The sequence below is a fragment of the Microcaecilia unicolor genome, chromosome 1, assembly GCF_901765095.1.
Source record: "Microcaecilia unicolor chromosome 1, aMicUni1.1, whole genome shotgun sequence".
Taxonomy (NCBI): Eukaryota; Metazoa; Chordata; class Amphibia; order Gymnophiona; family Siphonopidae; genus Microcaecilia; species Microcaecilia unicolor.
In genome coordinates, this window is record NC_044031.1 from 318,127,571 (window position 1) to 318,150,383 (window position 22,813).

At 43.0% G+C, this 22,813-nt stretch overlaps 1 protein-coding gene across 1 annotated transcript in view; it reads right to left on the reverse strand.

Moving 5' to 3' along the window:
* The window catches only part of RPP40 (ribonuclease P/MRP subunit p40), a 90,034-nt gene that overhangs the window by 24,679 nt on the left and 42,542 nt on the right, over positions 1-22,813 (reverse strand). The window contains exons 4-5 of the mRNA XM_030208756.1: positions 10,565-10,660; positions 2,208-2,333 (exon numbers count right to left, since the gene is read on the reverse strand). Of these exons, the coding sequence (XP_030064616.1) occupies positions 2,208-2,333; positions 10,565-10,660 (222 nt within the window). The remainder of the gene's footprint in view (positions 1-2,207; positions 2,334-10,564; positions 10,661-22,813) is intronic.

The following is a 22,813-nucleotide window of genomic DNA, read 5'->3' on the forward strand; positions in this document are numbered from 1 at the left end:
TTGGTGCCGGGCAAAATGGTAGAGGCTATTATAAAGAACAAAATTACACAGCATATTCAAAAGCATGGATTAATGAGACAAGGCCAACATGGATTTAGTGAAGGGAAATCTTGCCTCAGCAATCTGTTACGTTTCTTTGATGGGGTGAACAAACATGTGAATAAAGGTGAGCCAGTCGATACTATGTATCCGGATTTTTAAAAGGCATTTGACAAAGTACCTTATGAAAGACTCCAGAGGAAACTGGAGAGTCATGGGATAGGAGGTAGTATTCTACTGTGGATTAAAAACTGGTTAAAAGATAGAAAACAGAGAGTAGGGTTAAACGGTCAGTATTCTCAATGGAGAAGGGTAGATAGTGGGGTTCCCCAGGGGTCTGTGTCGGGACCACTGCTTTTTAACATTTATAAATGACCTAGAAAATGGGAATAACTAGTGAAGTAATGAAATTTGCTGACGACACAAAGTTATTCAAAGTTGTTAAATCGCAAGAGGAGTGTGAAAAATTAAAAGAAGACCTTACAAGACTGGGAGACTGGGCATACAAATGGCAGATGATGTTTAATGTAAGCAAGTGCAAGGTGATGCATGTGGGAAAGAAGAACCTGAACTATAGCTACGTGATGCAAGGTTCCACATTAGGAGTCACCAACCAGGAAACAGATCTAGGCATCATTGTTCATGATACATTGAAACCCTCTGCTCAGTGTATGGTGGTGGCTAAGAATGTTGGGAATTCTTAGGAAAAGAATGGGAAACAAAAATGAGGACATTATAATGCCTTTGTATCTTTCCATGGTGTGATCGCACCTTGAATATTCTGTGCAATGCTGGTCACCACATCTCAAAAAAGATATATTGGAATTAAAAAAAGGTACAGAGAAGGGCAACAAAAATGATAAAGGGGATGAGATGACTTCCCTAAGTGGAAAGGCTAAAGCAGCTAGGGCTCTTGGGAAGAGCAAGTATTTCTCGAGCAGGATTGCAATGGTGTTTCATCAGGGTTTTGATACTGAAGTCTGTTAAACATCTTTTGTAGGAACAAATAAAGTTGTTCTGGTAGGAGCAGCAAAAAAACAGAAGAGGAGGATCTGTCTGCTACACTAACCAGGACTGGAGTTGATGGCATTGGGGGATGGGTTGACACACTGCAGAAGGAATGATTGAAGCTGAAATGCTAAGCAAGATGAGTCCTCTGCTGTGCCTGCACTAACCTGGACTGGAGTTGATGGCATTGGGGGATGGGTTGACACACTGCAGAAGGAATGATTGAAGCTGAAATGCTAAGCAAGATGAGTCGTCTGCTGTGCCTGCACTATCAGTGTGAAAAATCCCTAAGCCGAATCAGTCTGCTGGAGACAGTTTGTGCTGAAAGTACTATGCTGACAGTGGTTGTAACATGTCGACCATGAAGTTCTGGAGCTATCTTTCAATGTAGACTGAAGACAAATATACAGGTTTGCAATTGGAGGATACCCCTTGATAAATCTCAGCACTGATGTGCTTCTATTTCTCACATGTTTTGGAAGAGAACATGGATAGCTGTGCTATGGACATTGGAACCTCTAAGGTGTTACATGTCAGTCTGAATGATCCTTGGTGCAGTTCCTCTGTGGCAGGTTTACTGGGAGGTGGTTGAAACTTCTGCCAAAGAGGATCTACTCAACTGCTGTCAGCTGATCTCTGAAAAGACAAAGCTTCCTGTGCACATGGAAGTAGGAGCCTCTTTTTGCATACATAGTGATTTTGAAGCTGGCAAACTTGTGACAACATTTGACCACAAGACTTACATTTATGGTGGGAGCCCAAAAAAATTTAACATTTGGACACAGGAACCAGAAGAAAGGAGTAATAGAAGAGTTTTTAAAAACATTTATTTTTTAGGAAAGAGACGACAAAGAACATCAGGTAACACACAAACGTAATAACCGCTTATATAACATGAGAGCTTTGATTTTGCATCCATTTGGCAGAGTGGAAATAAACAAACCTGAAGTGCTCAGGAGACTGTTGGTCATGGGAAGAGCCATGCATGCTCAAACTTTATACTTAGTTCTGAGCTCTGGGAAAGATATCCCAGAGTCCTCCAATGACATTACCCACTTCTGTGTTTAACTCAATCTTGATTGTTGATGAAAAATATATTTTTTTTAAAGTTGAGAAAAACAGAGGACAGTAAGTTTCTGTACAGTGCTTTGTCTTGTTACCTGTAGAATGCCATGCCAGAAGAAAATCAAATTTCAAGGGCATATTTTCCTTTAAAGCCCACAGCACTCTCTTATGCTTTTTGGTATCAGGAAGGAAAGAAGCATCAGTAAGGTCAATGGTAACAACTGAAAGAAATGAAAAGTATTTTTTCAAAAACATTAGTTTGAAAAGGTACTAACCAGTAGAGGATCTTTAAAGAATATGTCTGCAAATACTAGCAACTCCACATTGCTTTGATGAGAATGTGAAGCACAACTACACTTTTGTGGTGACAAAGCTTATTTCTACAACCTACAGCAAGAAATTTTATTTTTAAAAATTGCTGAAAATTTTTTTGTACAAACTTCACAACTGTTGATTTCCTATAACTGATGAAAAATGGAACTTGTATCGTGGCATGTACTAGTATTGCTGAGCCTGTGACATGAAAGAGAAGTAAAACTTCTATTTTAATATCTTCTAGGTAGTAAAAGATTTTTTCTAATAATCCATATGTACAGGCACCCCTTGTTGAGTTGTATGTTTCACTAAGGGGTCCTTTAACTAAGCCACGGCAAAAAGTGGCCTGCGGCAGTGCGAGCACATCTTTTGGGTACGCGCTGGGACACTTTTTACCACGTCCTGGAAAAAGGGCTTTTTCTAAGGGGCTAGAAAATGGATATGCAGCAAAATAAAAACCAGTGCATGTCCATTTTCGGCATGAAACCTTATCACACCACCCATTTACTTAGCGGTAAGGTCTCACACACTACCAGGGCGGTAGGCATGTAGCGTGCACACACTGCCGTTTACCACTGGGTAAATGTCACGAGATATAAAATAGAAAATATTTTCTACCGTGTGTTTTCAGCATGCGCTAAATTCAGAATTACTGCCCGGGGCATGCGGTAGCCAGGTGGTAATGCTGATTTGGCAATGCTGGACACGCATAGGCTCTTATGCGCCTTTGTAAAAGGGCCCCTGAATCCCTTAGTGAAAAGAAGCTAATACAATCTTTTACATTGCAAATAAATAGTAATTATGCATTCAAATGTACAGTATAATGTTAAACACAACATCCTTCTGTAAATTTGAATGCATAATTACTATTTAATTGCAGTAATCTCCAGATTCAAAATAAGAAAACTGTGGTTATGGCACAAAGGTTTGGACACCCTTTCAGTCAGAACTTTATACCACCACCTTTGGCAGAAAGTACAGCTTCCATCCATTTCCATTAGCCAGCTAAGGCCCCTGTTTACTAAAGTGTGCTAGTGTTTTTAGCGCATGCTAAAAACTCTTGTGCGCCTATAACGCAGCTTAGTAAACAGGGCCCTTAGAGTCTTTCTATTCTTGCTTTTAGATTTCTTTTTCCTACTCTTCCTTGCAAAAACTTTTTCTAGTTCAGAAATATTTTAGTTTCAATAATATTTAAGTATCAGTCTGTGAAGGACATTATGGGGCTCATATTCAAAAATAGTATATACATAAGTACATAAGCACCATCATACTGGGAAAAGACCAAGGGTCCTTCAAGCCCAGCATCCTGTCTCTGACAGCGGCCAATCCAGGCTTCAAGAACCCGGCACCCCCCCCCCCCCCCCCCCAAAAAAAAAAAAAAAAAAGTAATAATGTTCAATGGACTTTTCCCTCAGGAATCTGTCCAAACTCCCTTTAAATTCCGTAAGGCCAGCTGCTGTCACTACACTCTCCGGCAACGAATTCCACTACACGCTGAGTAAAGAAAATCTTTTTCCTATTTGTTTTAAATCTACCATATTCTAGCTTCATTTTGTGTCCCCTGGTTTTGTTGTTGTTTGAAAGTGTAAACAAACGCTTCATAGGGGCATTTGGACATTTGTCTTCAAAAAACATCCAAATTGCAATTTTCAAAACTTGGATTTGAGATGTGTTTGTCTGCAGTGCATCCAAATCACAAGGGAGTATATTGGAGGTGGGATTTGGCTGTTCCCAAACTTGAATGTTTTTCTACTGTAATAGAACAAAACAAAAACGTCCAAGACTAAAAGTTAGATGTTTTGGTCTAGACCTGTTTCAATCACGCCTAAGTCACAAAAAGGTGCCCTACATGACGATACGACTACTGGAAGGATTAAGGCATGACCCTCCCTTACTATCTCAGTGGTCACTGACCCCCCCCCCCCCCCCCAAAGATGTGAAAAGTAGTACATACCAGCCTCTATGATGGCTTCAGATGTTATGGACAGTCCTATTACAGCACAAGCAGGTCCCTGGAATAACCTAGTGGTTCGTGCAGCGGTCTATAAAGAAGAGGACTCAGGCCCATATCCCATTCTAACTGGTATACTTGTCGTGGAAAGTGTGAGCTCTCCAAAACCCACCAAAAACCTACTGTACCTATATATAGGTGGCACTTGCAGGCATAAGGGCTATTGTAGTGGTATACAGTGGGTACAGTAGGTTTTTGGTGGGTTTTGTACTCCTGTCAGAATTCTGCACCAAACAAAATAAAACTGCACAAAAAATTTGCAAATTCTGAACAAAAAAAAATTGTAAATTCTGCAAAATTCTGTACATTTGTCATTATTTAACCAATATTACAGACCCCCCATCCACACATATCATCTATACTTTCCCAGCTCCCTCCCAGCACTCATAGCATCTATATTTTTCCAGCCCCTTCCCTGCACCAACACATAGCATCCACCTTTACAGCCCCCTCCCACACACACATAGCATCCACCTTTTTTTATAGCCCCCTTCCTCCATCTTTTTTTTTTTTTACAGCCCCCTCCACTCACCCATTACAGCATCCACTTTTTTTTTTTTTAAACAGCTCCCTCCCTGCCCCCACAGGTCATCAATATTTTTTTCAGCCCGCCCCTGCACTCACCTGTGAGGTAGGAGCTGCATGCGAGTAACCTCTTTGGGACTGGAAAGAACCCCAATCTTTCCTTCCTGCTGCCGCTGGTCTGGGCCGGTGCCGCCAAGGAGGTTAGAAGTGCTGCCGCTTTTTCCAAATGGCCACCGAGACGTCCTGCAAAAGTCTCACGAGATTGACGCTTGAATTCACGGTGGCATGAGCCAGAGAGCAGCGGCAGTGGGCAGTAAAGCATAGGGCTCTTTCCTGCCCCCAAAGAGGCCACTAGACCACCAGGGTGTACTCAGGTAGGCCTGAGAGGGCGATAGGGAAGCCAGCCATCCAGCCTCGGAGCGCAGACTCTGCACAAAATCTGTGCTCCACAGTCACAAAACGTCCAACATCGGATTTAGACATCATATCGAAAATGCCCCTCTATACATCTTTGTTTTTCTTTCTCTTTCTGTGGTTGATTTTGAGAAGTATTTTGTCTTGCTGAAATATCCAACCACTTTTCAGCTTCAATTTCTTCACTGATTGTGGAACATAAGCTTCTAAAATATATTGACATTTATTTGAACCCATCCTTCCACCCATAAAATATTTCTTGTGCATTGGCTGCCACATAACCGCAAAGCATAACAGATTCGCCTCCATACTTAATGGTCAGCAACATGCTCTCTTCTACAAACATGGAACATATTTTTCTCTATACCTCCACATAACATACATTTGGCTGAACACTTTTCATTTCAGCAGTCTGAAGCACCTTGTTCCTTAAAGTCTCAGGCATACCAAGCTTTCCTTTTACATACTTTAAACAATGATTTTTATGGTGTGTAGAAAAGGTTTGCTTCCAACTATCTCATACAGATCATTGTTGTGTAAGAAACACTGTGCTCTAGACCAATGTTCCCTCTAAGGGCTGAGTTGATGTGATCAAAAATGTTCTATTACATTACTCTGCGAGCACTTCTTACAGACACAAAGACACACAAACACTCACAGGGAGGTTGGAAAGAATTCCATGAGCCATGCTCTGCATGCTTTCCTTACTTGTTCACCTGTAGTTTAGCTGTATGTGACCATCTCTGGGAAAAGGTGACTTAAGTCACCAAAACAGTGGCGTAGCTAAGGGTGGGCCTGAGTGGGCACAGGCCCACCCAGCAGCAGCACCCCACGTCAATACCTCTCTTCTCCCACAGCGTCCCAGCATCTGCCCACCTATCACTGAACCACATTCCTCCCCAGTGTACCTTACAGGCGTCCCTGACGCCTGCACCAATTTATTATTACTGCCTGTGCTGGGCCTGCAGGCTTCCATTGGCCGGGTCCCACCCTTGCTGACATCATTTCCTGTTTCCTGTCTGGCAGGGCCCGGGGGACATGGCTTGGAAGGACCTATCTCTGGGCCCATTGAAAATACTGGGTCTGGCTACACCACTGAACCAGAAACAAAAAAAATGAGATTTACTGAATTCTGTTAGAGCAAATCATTTGTAATACAACAGTCCAAACCTCATCCTTTTATGTGGAAAAATAAACAAACTATAGAAGTTCAAACATGTAACTTTTTCAGACAGCTTATGGACCCACGACATGAAAAATCGGCCATGCTCAACATTTTGGATCTGCTATTTTAGTCACCTTTTCCCAGAGAAGGTCACATATATTTATAGCTGCTTTGAATTTTACACAGCTACTGGGTATTTAACGCAGCTTAGACATAACACTGCTCCCCTTGTTAAGAGCACCACTTCAAAAAAAAAAAAAAAAAATATATATATTTTTTTTTTTTTTATAAATGGGAAATAGTGGCACTTTTGAAGTAGGAAAGGACCCCTTAGCTGTCTACCTACCGCCTTCCTCAGTACCTCTGTTACTGAGTGTAATATGTACACTGTATATATTACATCAAACATTTGCAACACATGACATACCTCCATGACATTCAGTGCGGCTAACGAAAGAAAAACTAAAGCTGATTTATATACCACTCTTTTGAGTTTGGAAAGTATGTCTAGCTGACACCTAGAGGTTGAGTGTGTGTGTGTTGTGTGCATGTCACTCCAAAGCCTTCATGCTTCAACTGCTAAAAGTCTATCAAATATTGTAAATCTCTTAATGCCCTTAATAGATGGGAGAACAAAAGGTGAATTATGGCATGCTCTTCTATCTCTAATTTTTGAGATAAAATCTATGTGATCTATCATATAATTTGGCCATTCACCATTCAAAATTTTGTATTAATAAAACCAGAAGAATTTAAACCTAATCCTCGCCTCAATAAGCAGCCAGGGCAATTCAATGAGGTATAAAGATATTTTCTCCAATCTAGAGACTGGTACTCTATCTACAAGTCAGGCATTATATATTAATTTTACTGAAAGGTTACAGCATTAATTTTCAGAATTCACCTTTTCATGAGCATTAGCCACTGCCAGCAGTTACCAAAAGCATGGAGGGTAAATATTATGAGGGATTTAAAAACCTATGGACACATCCCCCTTACATGACACAACCAACCAATGGATTTGAGATTTTGGGACTTATTCTATAGAACACCTGAAGACTAGTTTGCGAGGGGCATCTTTGTTGGTGGAGAACGCACAACTCCAAGAACTTCATTACAAACTTTTGATGCGTATGTATATTCATCCTTTTCGTGCTAAGAATATGGGGCATCCCTCACATGGCAAATGTTTATTAAAGCGAGGGATAGAATTGCTTCATATAAACACTGTATATGGGACTGTACTGTCATTTGCAACTTTGGAATGCTTTATGGATGCATTTGAGTTATATGCATAATTGAAGTTAGGATGCCACTCTGCAGTGCAGCATCTTGGATATTTCTGGACGATATTGTGGAGGGTATTTACATCTCTTCTGTTCCTTCTTAAAGCTTGTTTGATTTCCAAGAGAAGTATACTAGTTCAATGGATACAACCTTTCCTGTCAACCTTGCTGCAATGACAGAATCAGATACATGAGCTTCTAACAATGGAAAGAATGTCTGTGGATAGGAGTGGGAGACCCGGAAAAAAAAAGAATTTGTCAAAGTTTGGCACCCCTATTTGGATAAGCTAACTATGCATAATCAGCACTGCTGAACAATTTGGACACTTAACAGGATACCCACTCAAAGTGGAGAGTACTGTGGTTGAATTGAGTTTTGGTGAGCTGGTTTAGTCTACTAAAGAGACATAAGACACTAGTTTTAATGGATGGTTTCAGAGAATTAATGGTTTGAGTAAGCAATTGTTATAATGTTGTCCTCTTTCATAGCTGCATTAGAACAACACAATTATGACTATTCATAGGGGGTGGATGGGAGGGCGGGGAGGACATGTATTGAAAATGATGTACAACTCATGAGTAATATTTGGGTTGTTATTGTATTGTTGGTTCAATAACATGGTTTAAACATAAGTATAACATCACATAGGGAGGGGGGAGGGGTTAAAATAGTTAAAGGGTTGATGACAGTAGCTACATTCAATTGTTTCATATGTGTAAAAGCTACGAGAATGGTATTGGATTTGCGTTACAAGACGTATGAGGAGAGACTTGCGGACCTGACCATGTACACTCTGGAGGAAAGGAGAAACAGGGGTGATATGATACAGACGTTCAAATATTTGAAAGGTATTAATCTGCAAACGAACCTTTTCCGGAGATGCGAAGGCAGTAGAACGAGAGGACATGAAATGAGATTGAAGGGGGGCAGACTCAAGAAAAATGTCAGGAAGTATTTTTTCACGGAGAGAGTAGTGGATGCTTGGAATGCCCTCCCGCGGGAGGTGGTGGAAACGAAAACGGTAACAGAATTCAAACATGCGTGGGATAAACATAAAGGAATCCTGCTCAGAAGGAATGGATCCTAAGGAGCTTAGACGAGATTGGGTGGCCAAGCCGGTGGCGGGAAACGGAGATGGTGCTGGGCAGACTTATACGGTCTGTGCCAGAGCCAATGGTGGGAGGCGGGACTGGTGGTTTGGAGGCGGGGATAGTGCTGGGCAGACTTATACGGTCTGTGCCAGAACCGGTGGTGAGAGGCGGGGCTGGTGGTTGGGAGGCGGGGATAGTGCTGGGCAGACTTATACGGTCTGTGCCCGGAAAAGGACAGGTACAAATCAAGGTAAGGTATACACAAAAAGTAGCACATGTGAGTTTATCTTGTTGGGCAGACTGGATGGACTGCGCAGGTCTTTTTCTGCCGTCATCTACTATGTTACTATGTTACTATCCAGCTTATAATCGAAAGAGAAAAATGCCTATATTGCGACCCAAATCGGGAGATAGATGTTTATCTCACAAAAACGAATAAATCGGTATAAGCCAAAGCCGATTTTGGACGTTTTCAACTGCACTCCGTCGCGGATGCGGACAAAGTTGATGGGGGCGTGTCAGAGGTGTGGCGAAGGCGGACCTGGGGCGTGGTTATCGGCTGAAGAGAGATGGGCGCCTTTCGCCGATAATGGAACAAAAGTATGCGTTTGTAGCTAGAATTTAGGGCACTTTTCCTGGACCCTGTTTTTTCACGAATAAGGCCCCAAAAAGTGCCCTAAATGACCAGATGACCACCGGAAGGAATCGGGGATGACCTCCCCTGACTCCCCCAGTGGTCACTAACCCCCTCCCACCACAAAAAATGATATTTCACAACTTTTTATTTTCACCCTCAAATGTCATACCCACCTCCCTGGCAGCAGTATGCAGGTCCCTGGAGCAGTTGTTAGGGGGTGCAGTGGACTTCAGGCAGGTGGACCCAGGCCCATCCCCCCCCCTACCTGTTACAATTGTGCTGCTTAATGCTTAGTCATCCAACCCCCCCAAACCCACTGTACCCACATGTAGGTGCCCCCCTTCACCCCTTAGGGCTATAGTAATGGTGTAGACTTGTGGGCAGTGGATTTTGAGGGGGATTTGGGGGGCTCAACACACAAGGGAAGGGTGCTATGCACCTGGGAGAGCTTTTACCTTTTTTTTTGTGTTTTTGTGAAAGTGCCCCCTAGGGTGCCCGGTTGGTGTCCTGGCATGTGAGGGGGACCAGTGCACTACGAATCCTGGCCCCTCCCACGAACAAATGCCTTGGATTTATTCGTTTTTGAGCTGGGCGCTTTCATTTTCCATTATCGCTGAAAAACAAAAACGCCCAGCTCACACATTGTCGAATAAAACATGGACGTCTATTTTTTTGCGAAAATACGGTTCGGTCCGCCCCTTCACGGACCCGTTCTCGGAGATAAATGCCCATGGAGATAGACGTTTTCGTTCGATTATGCCCCTCCACGTGTTCTTATATTTAAACAGTTTATGCTTATATTTTTGGAGTGTATGCATTGGCTTGTCATCAATAAAATTGTTATAAAATAAAAAAAAAAAGACACTAGTTTTAGAAGGGAACATTGGAGTGAGACGTGGGAGGTTATGGGGGGATGGGGCAGGGGAAACAAGTGTTCTGTGAAGTTAGTTGCAATTTTCTTTCAGCTTTGCTTTGCAATGTATTGGATGATAAAAATAAATACTCACTATATCTCATTACTTTTTTGCCAGAATAACGAGATGGCTGGCCTTGCAGTCCAAGTTCCTCATAGGTGTCTTTGTCTACTGATAAAATAAGTTTTCCTTTAAAAAAAAAAAAGAAGAAGTAAAGATTAGTAGTATTATGAGCATAGTTCCCCAAAATGCTAAGAAACCAGTTTGCAGGGTATTCTCGCTCTCTTTTTTTTTTTTATTTTATAAAGGAGAACAGTCACTTTGTTTCTCCATATGAGAGAAAAATAGCAGGAAAACAAGAATTTCAATCATAAGTAATGCTCAATTAATCCTAACTTTCTTTATATTTTAAAAAAAAAAAACTTTCAGAAGGGTAGCCATGTTACTGTGGAGCAAGGATAGGCAACTCTGGTCCTCGAGTGCCACAGGTAGGTCATGTTTTCAGGATATCCACAATGAATAAACATGAAACAGATTTGCTTTCAACAGAGGTAGTTCATGCAAATTTACCTCATGCATATTCATTGTGGACATCCTGAAAACCTGACCTACCTGTGGCATTCGAGGATTGGAGTTGCCTATTCCTGCTCTGGAGTAACAAAAATGATAGACTGGCCCATATAGACTGATTGATTTATTAAGGCATAAGCTATACAGTACAAGAGTCCACTTCATCAGATGCACTAGAACAATATCTAATAATTAGGCATTCCGCCTTTACCCCCTAATTCTATAAGAGTTGCCAAAACTTGTGTGCAAAATTTGGGCACGCACCCAATTTGCACACACAATTTAATTGAATGAGCTACTTAGTGCAAATTATTGGCACTAATTAAATTTAATTGGAACACAAATTTAGGCGTGGGATCCCGCACCTACAGTGGGGGAAATAAGTATTTGATCCCTTGCTGATTTTGTAAGTTTGCCCACTGACAAAGACATGAGCAGCCCATAATTGAAGGGTAGGTTATTGGTAACAGTGAGAGATAGCACATCACAAATTAAATCCGGAAAATCACATTGTGGAAAGTATATGAATTTATTTGCATTCTGCAGAGGGAAATAAGTATTTGATCCCCCACCAACCAGTAAGAGATCTGGCCCCTACAGACCAGGTAGATGCTCCAAATCAACTCGTTACCTGCATGACAGACAGCTGTCGGCAATGGTCACCTGTATGAAAGACACCTGTCCACAGACTCAGTGAATCAGTCAGACTCTAACCTCTACAAAATGGCCAAGAGCAAGGAGCTGTCTAAGGATGTCAGGGACAAGATCATACACCTGCACAAGGCTGGAATGGGCTACAAAACCATCAGTAAGACGCTGGGCGAGAAGGAGACAACTGTTGGTGCCATAGTAAGAAAATGGAAGAAGTACAAAATAACTGTCAATCGACAAAGATCTGGGGCTCCACGCAAAATCTCACCTCGTGGGGTATCCTTGATCATGAGGAAGGTTAGAAATCAGCCTACAACTACAAGGGGGGAACTTGTCAATGATCTCAAGGCAGCTGGGACCACTGTCACCACGAAAACCATTGGTAACACATTACGACATAACGGATTGCAATCCTGCAGTGCCCGCAAGGTCCCCCTGCTCCGGAAGGCACATGTGAGGGCCCGTCTGAAGTTTGCCAGTGAACACCTGGATGATGCCGAGAGTGATTGGGAGAAGGTGCTGTGGTCAGATGAGACAAAAATTGAGCTCTTTGGCATGAACTCAACTCGCCGTGTTTGGAGGAAGAGAAATGCTGCCTATGACCCAAAGAACACCGTCCCCACTGTCAAGCATGGAGGTGGAAATGTTATGTTTTGGGGGTGTTTCTCTGCTAAGGGCACAGGACTACTTCACCGCATCAATGGGAGAATGGATGGGGCCATGTACCGTACAATTCTGAGTGACAACCTCCTTCCCTCCGCCAGGGCCTTAAAAATGGGTCGTGGCTGGGTCTTCCAGCACGACAATGACCCAAAACATACAGCCAAGGCAACAAAGGAGTGGCTCAGGAAGAAGCACATTAGGGTCATGGAGTGGCCTAGCCAGTCACCAGACCTTAATCCCATTGAAAACTTATGGAGGGAGCTGAAGCTGCGAGTTGCCAAGCGACAGCCCAGAACTCTTAATGATTTAGAGATGATCTGCAAAGAGGAGTGGACCAAAATTCCTCCTGACATGTGTGCAAACCTCATCATCAACTACAGAAGACGTCTGACCGCTGTGCTTGCCAACAAGGGTTTTGCCACCAAGTATTAGGTCTTGTTTGCCAGAGGGATTAAATACTTATTTCCCTCTGCAGAATGCAAATAAATTCATATACTTTCCACAATGTGATTTTCCGGATTTAATTTGTGATGTGCTATCTCTCACTGTTACCAATAACCTACCCTTCAATTATGGGCTGCTCATGTCTTTGTCAGTGGGCAAACTTACAAAATCAGCAAGGGATCAAATACTTATTTCCCCCACTGTATATTTTACACATGAACAAAAAAGGAGGCTCAGAAATGGAAGAGTCATGGGCGGAATGGGGGCGTTCCTAGCATTTGCATACATTGTTACAGAATATGGGGAGATAAGCGCCCAATTTAGGTGCATATATTTGCACCACATTTCAGCTGGTGCTAATGGCCGTGCCTAAAGTTAGGCGTGAATCCTAGACAAAGGTTTAAGTGCAGCTTATAGAATAGCGCTTTTTTCAGCATCATATATAGAATTTACCCCTTAGTTCCTATATTTGCAGCTTTTTGTTAACAGATCGACCAATAACTGAGCAGATCATGGAAGGTACTTCAAATGTACAAACAGTAAAAATCTCCTCCTACCTCACTGTGAATAGTTAGTTTTAATGCACTAAACTGTTACTATGTAAAACAGTTGAATTTAATTTTGTTTTCATGTATCCATTATCTTCTTTATGAACAAATGTATTGTGAAATAAAATGCACATGAACCTATCCCAAATATTCCTTGACAGAATTTTCTACAAAGAATTTCACAGTATTTCTTACAGCGGGTAATAATAACAATAATTTAAAAAATCACAACAGAAAAAAACACTGTACTCCACCAACGCACTTTAGAGATTGCAACTGATAGCTTAAGCAAAGAGTGAAATTTGGCTTACCTGATCATTAATTGTCTTTGATTCCTGCTAGACCAGTCCAGATTAACAGGTTAAATCCCCCTCCCAGGAAGAGGAAGAGAAAACTGAAGATTCCAGTGAGATCACTGGTATAAGGAATGGAGAAGGCTGGAACCCTCCAGTATGCCAATACTACAAGTTAACTGTAACAATAAACAAAACAAAAACAGAACCCACAAATGAAAAACCACTAGCAAGGAAAATCAATTCCCCACCAGGAAAACCTCTTAAGAACATGACAAATACTAAATGAAATGCCAGGTTGATGACTCAAGAAAATTTGGAAGTCCACAGTCTTCCAGAATGGGTCCTGAACTAGTCTAATAGGAATCAAGTAGAAGAAATTGGGAGAGTTGGAGTATATAGCACTAAATGAAGAGGTAGATATAACAGGCATCTCAGAGACCTGGTTCAAGGAGGACAATCAATGGGACACTATGTTATCAGGGTACAAATTATATTGCAATGATAGAGTGGATCAAATTGGAGTGGGGGGGGGGGGGGTTGCACTATATGTTAAAGAGGGAACTGAGTCAAGCAAAATAAATATGCTACATGAAACAGATAGCAGTGTGGAATCCTTGTGGATAGTAATTCCCGTTTGAAGGGAAAGAGTATATTTGTAGGGCTGTACTACCGTCCGCTGGGACAGAACAAACAGAACAAATGTTTACAAAAATTAGGAAAGCTGGCAAACTGTGCAACATAATAATAATGGGTGATTTCAATTACACCAATATTGACTGGATAAATGCTACAAAAGCAGGAAGCCCTAAGGAGGTAAAATTCTTAGACATAATAAATGACTGCTTCTTGGAGAAACTGGTCCAAGAGCCAACAAGAAGGGGAGCTACTGAATAAGCTTTTTTTGGGGTGGCAGGAGGCCCAGATTCTCTTGCTGGATTCTTTTTCAGGCTACAGCAAGTGGAGGTTTGGGGGTGCCTGACCTATGGAATTATTATAGGGCAGCTCAAGCCTGCTCAGCGATTGGTTTCAAAGTAACCCCTCCAGATTGTGAGTACATATTGAGCAATATCAGGCGTGTCCTGCCTCTTTGAAATGCATGTTATGGCTCCCCCGAAGACACAGATTTATACAGGCAGTTGTTTCCTCTACAATTTCACATAATTTTCAAATCTAGGATTCCCTGAGCTCTGTAGTGAATTTTCAGTTTTCTCATTACACACCCATTTGCCATAGCCCTGAGTTTCCTCCTGGCTTGGTTCCTTCTGTTTATAGGGTGTGGGAATAACGGGATAAGTTGTTAGAACCAATTTAATGACGAAGCTGCCTTGATCTCTTTCCAAGCATTGTCTCATGGCTATGATTTCCCACAATCCCATCATTATGCTTATGTACAGTTGGTTCATTTATTGCCCTTTAAACGTTTTAAGCCTAGATTGACAGGTGAAAATACCTATTTGGAGAATATTTGCGAACATTTTAGATCCACTGAATTTTTGGTGAGCACGCTCTATTGTAACCTGAGGGACCTTCGAGTTACGGAAACAAGGCAGAGACTCCAATGGGTACATGATTTGGGTGTCACATATACACAGAAGGATTGGGACTCAATTGAACCATCACTGGCAAAAATAGCTATTGCCTCTAATGTGGGAGAATAATGTTAAAATTGTCTATTGCTGGTATTTAACTCCAGATTGTCTTAACTGTTGGTTTCCTCAGTCCTCTGAATTATGTTGCAGAGGGTGTGGAGCATGAATCATACTTGGTGAACTTGCCCGAAGGCAAGTGCTTTCTGGAAATCTATTAGCTTTCAGATACTGTGGATAATGGGCCTGAGGGTTCCTTGGGATCCTGGGATTTTTCTTTTAAATAAAGAAAGATTGCAGGACTTCAGAAATATCAGATACTTTTGGTTCGTCATCTGCTACATGTGACCGAGCTTACCCTGGCGACTGCTTGGACGACACCAGGGGTTCCTCTCACAGCAAAATGGAACTCCCGTTGTACACAGTATATAAACTTGAGACACTAACAGCTATTACGAGTAATTCCTTTAAGACCTGGGTAAAGATTTGGGGGACTGTACATAATTTGAATTTTGTGGGTGAGTAAGGCATGGTTTGTTTTTTTTTTGTTACATTTGTACCCCGCGCTTTCCCACTCATGGCAGGCTCAATGCGGTGGGCAATGGAGGGTTAAGTGACTTGCCCAGAGTCACAAGGAGCTGCCTGTGCCGGGAATCGAACTCAGTTCCTCAGTTCCCCAGGACCAAAGTCCACCACCCTAACCACTAGGCCACTCCTCCTATTTTTGGTCCATGAAATTATAGACTGGTAAGCCTGTCTTTGGTGCCAGGGAAAATAGTGGAAACTATTATAAAGAAGAAAATTACAGAACACATAGAAAAAAGTGAATTAATGGAGAAGAGTCAGTGTGGGTTCAGCCAAGGAGAGTCTTGTCTCAACAACTTGCTTCATTTCTTTGAAGGCATAAATAAACACATGGATAAAGGTGAGCCAGTTGATGTAGTGTATCTAGATTTTCAGAACTCTTTTGGCAAAGTTCCTCATGACAGACTCCTGAGAAAATTGAAAAGTCATGGGATAGGAGACAATTAATTTGAGGCATATTTTCAAAGCACTTAGCCTTCCAAAGTTCCATAGGTTTCTATGGAACTTTGGAAGGCTAAGTGCTTTGAAAATATGCCTAATAGTCCTTCTGTGGACAGAATTGACTTATTGGACAGAAAACAGAGGGTACAGTTAAATTGTCATTCTTTTCGATGGAGGAGGGTGAATAGTGGAATGCCACAGGGATCTGTACTGGGACCAGTGATATTTAACATATTTATATGATCTGGAAAACGGAATGACAAGTGGGGTGATTAAATCTGCAGATAACACAAAACTATTCAAAGTTGTCAAAAACTCATCCAGATTGTGAAACATTGCAGGAAGACGTTATGAAACTGGAAGACTGGGCATCCAAATGGCAGATGAAATTTCATGTGGACAAATGCAAAGTGATGCACATTGAGAAGAATAATACGAATCATAGTGGAGGAGTAGCCTAATGGTTAGTGCAGCAGGCTTTGAGCCTGGCAACCTGGGTTCAATTCCCACTGCAGTTCCTTGTAACCTTGGGCTAGTCACTTAACCCTCCATTGCCCCAGGTACAAAGAAATAGATTGTGAGCCCTCTGGGGACAGAGAAAGTACCTGCATATAAAAAGAAAGTGTACAGCGCTGCATACATCTAGTAGTGCTATAGAAATGATTAATAGTATAGTTACCTGATGCTAGGGTCTACCTTAGGAGTCAGCACTCAAGAAAAAGATCTGTGCATCATTGTACACAATATGCTGAAATCTTCTGCCTAGGATGCTAGGAATTATTAGGAAAGGGATACAAAATAAGACCAAGAATATTACAATGGCTCTGTATCACTCCATGGTGCGACCTCACCTTGAGTACTGCGTTCAATTCTGGTTTCTGTATCTCAAAAAAGATATAGTGGAATTAGAAAAGGTTTAAAAAGAGTAACCAAAATGATAAAGGGAATAGAAAAGGCTAAACAGGATAGGACCCTTCAGATTGAAAAAGAGACAGCTGAGGGGGGATATGATTGAGGTCTATAAAATTCTGAGTGGTGTGGAACAGGTAGAAGTGAATCAAGTTTTTACACATTCAAAAAGTACAAAGACCAGGGGACACTCAATGAAATTACATGAAAATACTTTTAAAACGAACAGGAGGAAATATTTTTTCATTCAAAGAATAGTTAAGTTCTGGAACTCGCAATTCAATTCCTATCTTTTCTCCTTTCTCCAATATATCTGAAAAAGATGTCACCTCTCTTTACACATTTAGCCATTTTTTTCTTCCGCTAGCCTTATTTCCCTCTTCACTTCTTTGAGTTTAATCCGATAATCTTTTCCGTGATCCTCTTGTTGTATTCTTCTGTATTTCTTTGAACAAAGCCTCTTTTGCTCTTATTTTTTTCAGTTACTTTTTGGGAGAACTATATAGGCTTCCTGTTTCTCTTGTTTTTGTTTACTCTCCTTGTATAAAGATCAGTTGCCATATTTATAGCAGCCTTTAGCTTGGGTCACTGATTTTCCACTTCTCCTATGCCTTCCCATGCCAACAGCTCTTTCTTCAGGTATTCCCTCATTTTATCAAAATCACTACGTCTGAAATCCAGTACTTTGAGTTTTGTGCATCCGCACTCTCCCTTTGCCCTTATATCAAAACCATATCGTGTGATGCTCACTATTACATAGGTGGACACCCACCCAGATATTGGAAACACTTCCTCCATTCGTGAGCACTAGATCTAGCATCAACCCTCCCCTCGTGGGTTCTGTCACCATTTGTCTGAGCAAGGCACTTTGAAAAGCGTCCACAATCTCCCTACTTCTTTCCAATTCCAATTCTGCCGATGGGACGTTCCAATCCACATCAGGCAAGCTGAAATCTCCCAATAATAGCCCCTCCCCCTTTCATACCAATCTTTTGAATATCTTCTATCAGATCCTTGTCTAGCTTCTCCATTTGTGCTGGAGGTCTGTAGATAACCCCCGTGTAGATACGGGTTCCATCTTCTCTTTCCAGGATAATCCATAAAGCTTCTTCCTTTCCCCAAGTTCCCCACATTTCAGCCGCTCTGATATTGTCCCTCACATATAATGCCACTCCTCCACCTCGTCAGTCCTCCCTATCCTTCCTAAAAAGATTATAGCCCAGTATGTTTGGTAAAGTTGCAATGGTAAATATAGGACCTTATGCAATTTCGGACCATGCGCGGGTATGAATGGAATGGGAGGTGGGTCAGCTGAAATCTCATTATGATTCTTGGAAATTCCCAGTACAGCTCTATGGAAATGAGGCTTTTAGGGAAACGTTATGGGAGCATTGGCATGAGTATGCGGTTTTGAATGCAGAACATGAGACAGAACCGTTTTTTATTGGGATGCAGCCAAAGCAGTACTACGAGGTGAAATTATCAGCTAGTCACACTACATTAGAGTAGCAAGAAATAGGGAGATTCTCAGACTAAGCTCATTGGTGTGCAAAGCTGCAAGTTGTATGGACAGACTCTAGCAGCGGTACACTGAAGTAGACTAGTGGAGCTGCAGATGGCATTGAATGAATTGCTATACCAACGGGCCGCTAAATTTCAAATGCATTATAAATACAAGTTGTATAGATATGTTAACAAAACTGGTTGCCTTTTGGCGCGCCTAGCAAGGCCTAGAGGTAGTATGGGGACAGTACTACAATTGAAAGATGGCCAAGGAACTGTGGTGCGTAAGGATGTTGACATCTGCGAGGTCTTTGCTAGGTTTTATGGGTACCTATATGAAAGCCCCCCAGATCAGGGTTTACCAGGATCTCTCTATTTGAATAATCTCAAATTGCCCACGCTGACTCAGAAGGATTTAGATATGTTGAACCAACCAATACAAGAGCAGGAAGTAAATTTGGGAATTGCGAAGGGCCATTTGATGAAGGCTCCAGGGCCAGATGGCTTGAGAATGGAGTTCTATAATATATTGGGAGAATCTATAACGCCAGCACCGCCGGGATTGTCATGGGCGCAGATTGTAGTGCTCCCAAAGCCGGGTAAAGACCCTTTGAAGCCAGAGTCATATCACCCTATTTCGCTGCTAAATGTGGAAGCGAAGTTGTTGGCCAAAAGAATGGCAATCCGTTTGGCAAGAGTATTACGAAAACTGATCCATGAGTCACAGGTGGGGTTCATGGAGGGGACAGCGGTAAGCAAAAATCTGAGGAGGATACTAGGGGTGTTAGAAACGATATGGCGGAGAGGTTCCCCGTCATTGCTAATAAGCTTTGATGCGGAGAAGGCATTCAATAAAGTACGTTGGGATTTTTTGTTCAGTACTATGGAGGCCTATGGATTTGTAGGGCGGTTTGTGTCGGCAGTTAAGGCGCTATATCATTCCCCTCGAGCTAAGATCCTGGTAAACGGGGTGGAGTCAGGGCTATTCCCCATATATATCGAGGCACGAGGCAGGGGTGTCCCTTGTCTCCATTACTGTTTGTGCTAACATTGGATCCCTTGTTGTGAGATATTCTAGATAACCCGTTAGTAAAAGGGATACATTGTGGTCAATGTGACTAAGATAGCTGCCTTCGCGGATGACGGTGATTATGCAGGGTTGAGTTTACTTAAGTAAATCAGAAGCATTGGCTTCCACGATTGAGGTGCGGCAGATGATGGGCCAGGGCTTTCCTTTGAGTTGGGCTGAGGGATCATTTAAATATTTGGGAATCAAGCTATGGACTTGAAGCAGTTATATGCTCTCAATATTACCAACTTATTAGAGGACATGAACACTCAACTGGGAAAGTAGGAAGGACTTCCTTTATCTCTGCGAGGGAGGGTGAATTTAATACAAATGGTGATATTTCCTCGTTGGCTATATATGCTGCAGACGCTCCCGCTTCGCTTGCTCCAAAAAGACCTGAAAACTATATATAGAATATTTAGTACCTTTTGTTGGGCAAAGAAGAAACCTAAATTGAGGTTCTCTAGTATGGTGGGGGTGGGGGGGGGGGGAGGGTGGGGGAGTGGCGGCAAGGAGGGCTTGGGATGCCTGATCTATATTTATATAACCAAGCATGTTTGCTACGTCACCTGGGAGACTGGATAGGTCAAACCAGTGTGTTTACCCCGATAGAACTAGAGAGAGAGAGATTTTGCCCCATATGTTATTATTACATTGCTACATTTGTTACATTTGTACCCCGCGCTTTCCCACTCATGACAGGCTCAATGCGGTAGGCAATGGAGGGTTAAGTGACTTGCCCAGAGTCACAAGGAGCTGCCTGTGCCGGGAATCAAACTCAGTTCCTCAGTTCCCCAGGACCAAAGTCCACCACCCTAACCACTAGGCCACTCCTCCACTCATAAAAGAGCTCAGCTCCAGCCTCACCTAAAATTCTGAACGTTGCTCCAACCTTAAGGGAGGTGTGGAAATTCTTGGCTAAAAGATTAGAAGGGGATCCTTTGGTTTCAGATCAATTAGCTTTAAGTGGAAATATGGATTTTAGACCCGGGCAAGACAACTTAGCGTTTCTTAGATGGGAGAGGCAGAGAACTATGCGAGTGGAACATCTATTGGGAAGAACAGGGGAAACTCATAAGCTATGAAACGATGCAGGCTAAGGTTGGAGATAGTTGGGGGAATCGCTTTGCCTATTCCCAAGTTAAACATTACATACTAGCACTGGACCAAGATTTATTGAACACCCGATTAGGACATAAAGTACGGGCTTTCTTTGGAGAGATGGAAGTAAAGGGTTGCATCAGGCCCTAGTGAGAAGGAACACTATAAACAAATTCTCAGAAATTAAAAACAATTGGGAACAGGAATCAGGGGGGGGGGGGGGTCACTAGAGAGATGGGATGTGGGGGCTACGTTGAGGGAAGTACTAGCTTTGGCCTTTGATGAGAGACTACGAGAATGTGGCTATAGGGTGGTTATGCGAGCCTACATGTCCAGGCGGCAGTTGGCCCATATGGGAGCTTCACAGGGGGACAGATGTGTTAAGTGTGGACAGTCACCTCACACTCTTTATCATGCCTTCTGGGAATGCCCAGGGGTACGGGCCTTCTGGGAACGCATCCGGAGATACGTGTCAAATTTTGGGGACTTGGGCACTTTTGTAGTGATTGGGACTTGGGCACATTTCGTGTTGGACACGCAACAAGCTTTTAGTACACAAACAAAGGGGGCCCGGTTACTGTGCCGCAAGTGGTGTCTCATGGCTCGTAAGTGTATTTTGCAACATTGGATATCCTCAGAGCCTCCAACTGACTGGCACTGGAGGAACCAGGTGCATATGTTAGCAACATGGGAAGCTAGAGAGGCGAAAGGAACAAGGAAAAGGTTACAGCAATTTACTCGGATTTGGAGTCCTTATATACAGAGATTGAGTCCAAGAGGAGGAGTGGAGGAGTGGCCTAGTGGTTAGGGTGGTGGACTTTGGTCCTGGGGAACTGAGGAACTGAGTTCGATTCCCACTTCAGGCACAGGCAGCTCCTTGTGACTCTGGGCAAGTCACTTAAGCCTCCATTGCCCCATGTAAGCCGCATTGAGCCTGCCATGAGTGAGAAAGTGCGGGGTACAAATGTAACAAAAATAAAATAAAATAAAAATAATATGCTTCTTAACAAGACACAATATTAAAGTGTATGCTTTCTATATCAGACCCATGTTGAGTCTATGGATTACTTCCTGCTCACTAATAGGAATCAAAGGGCAGAGAAGGGGGGGGGGGGGGGGGGGGCTCACTTGGACTATCAGAGTACAAGTCCAGGTGGGAATGAGGAGTTGATAAGCTAAAAAAAAACTTCTGATGACAATATGTAAAGGTTTGAGTTTATGTTCTTAGCCTGCTACGAAGGTGACGTGTTATGTGAATATCCTATATAATAATTCTCACCTCCAGCGTTCTGAAGCTGCCTCGGACCCTGGCTTCCGCCGTGGTCTGCTAGGTGCTGTAGATAAAACTGACGTCATGAATTCCACTGATTGGCTGTGCAGGAGGTGGTCTGCTAGGCAGGCTAGAACGCACTGACGTCAGTGACAGCTGATTCCAAGGGGAGGAGTAGGGAAACACGCGGAGCATGTTTCCCTACTCCTCCCCCTGCCTGGCAATCAGCTGTCAGTACGCCGCTCCCTGCCACTTCGGAGCAAATGGCAGGGAGCGGGGCAACACAGACCCCCCCCCCACCCGACGAACATGAACACCCCGTGTCCCCTCACGCACCTCCCACCGAGTTCCACACTCCGCCCTCCCTCCGATTTCAACCCCCCCCCCCCCCCCGCGTTATGGCCCCCTGGACCCCCCTTCAGCGACGCTGTCGACCCCCCCCCCTCGAGTACCTGTGCTGACGGGGGACCCCAACCCCCGACAGCCGAAGTCCTGTTCTGGCCTTCGCAGCGTTCCTTCCTCAATGATCTGTTCAAGTTCCTGTACGTGCGTCTGACGTCAGACGCACGCACAGAAACTTGAACAGAAGATCATTGAGGAAGCAAAGCTGCAAAGGCCAGAACACGACTTCAGCTGACGGGGGTTGGGGTCCCCCGTCAGCACAGGTACTCGATGGCGGCGGGGGACGGTTTTCAGCAAGAAGGGG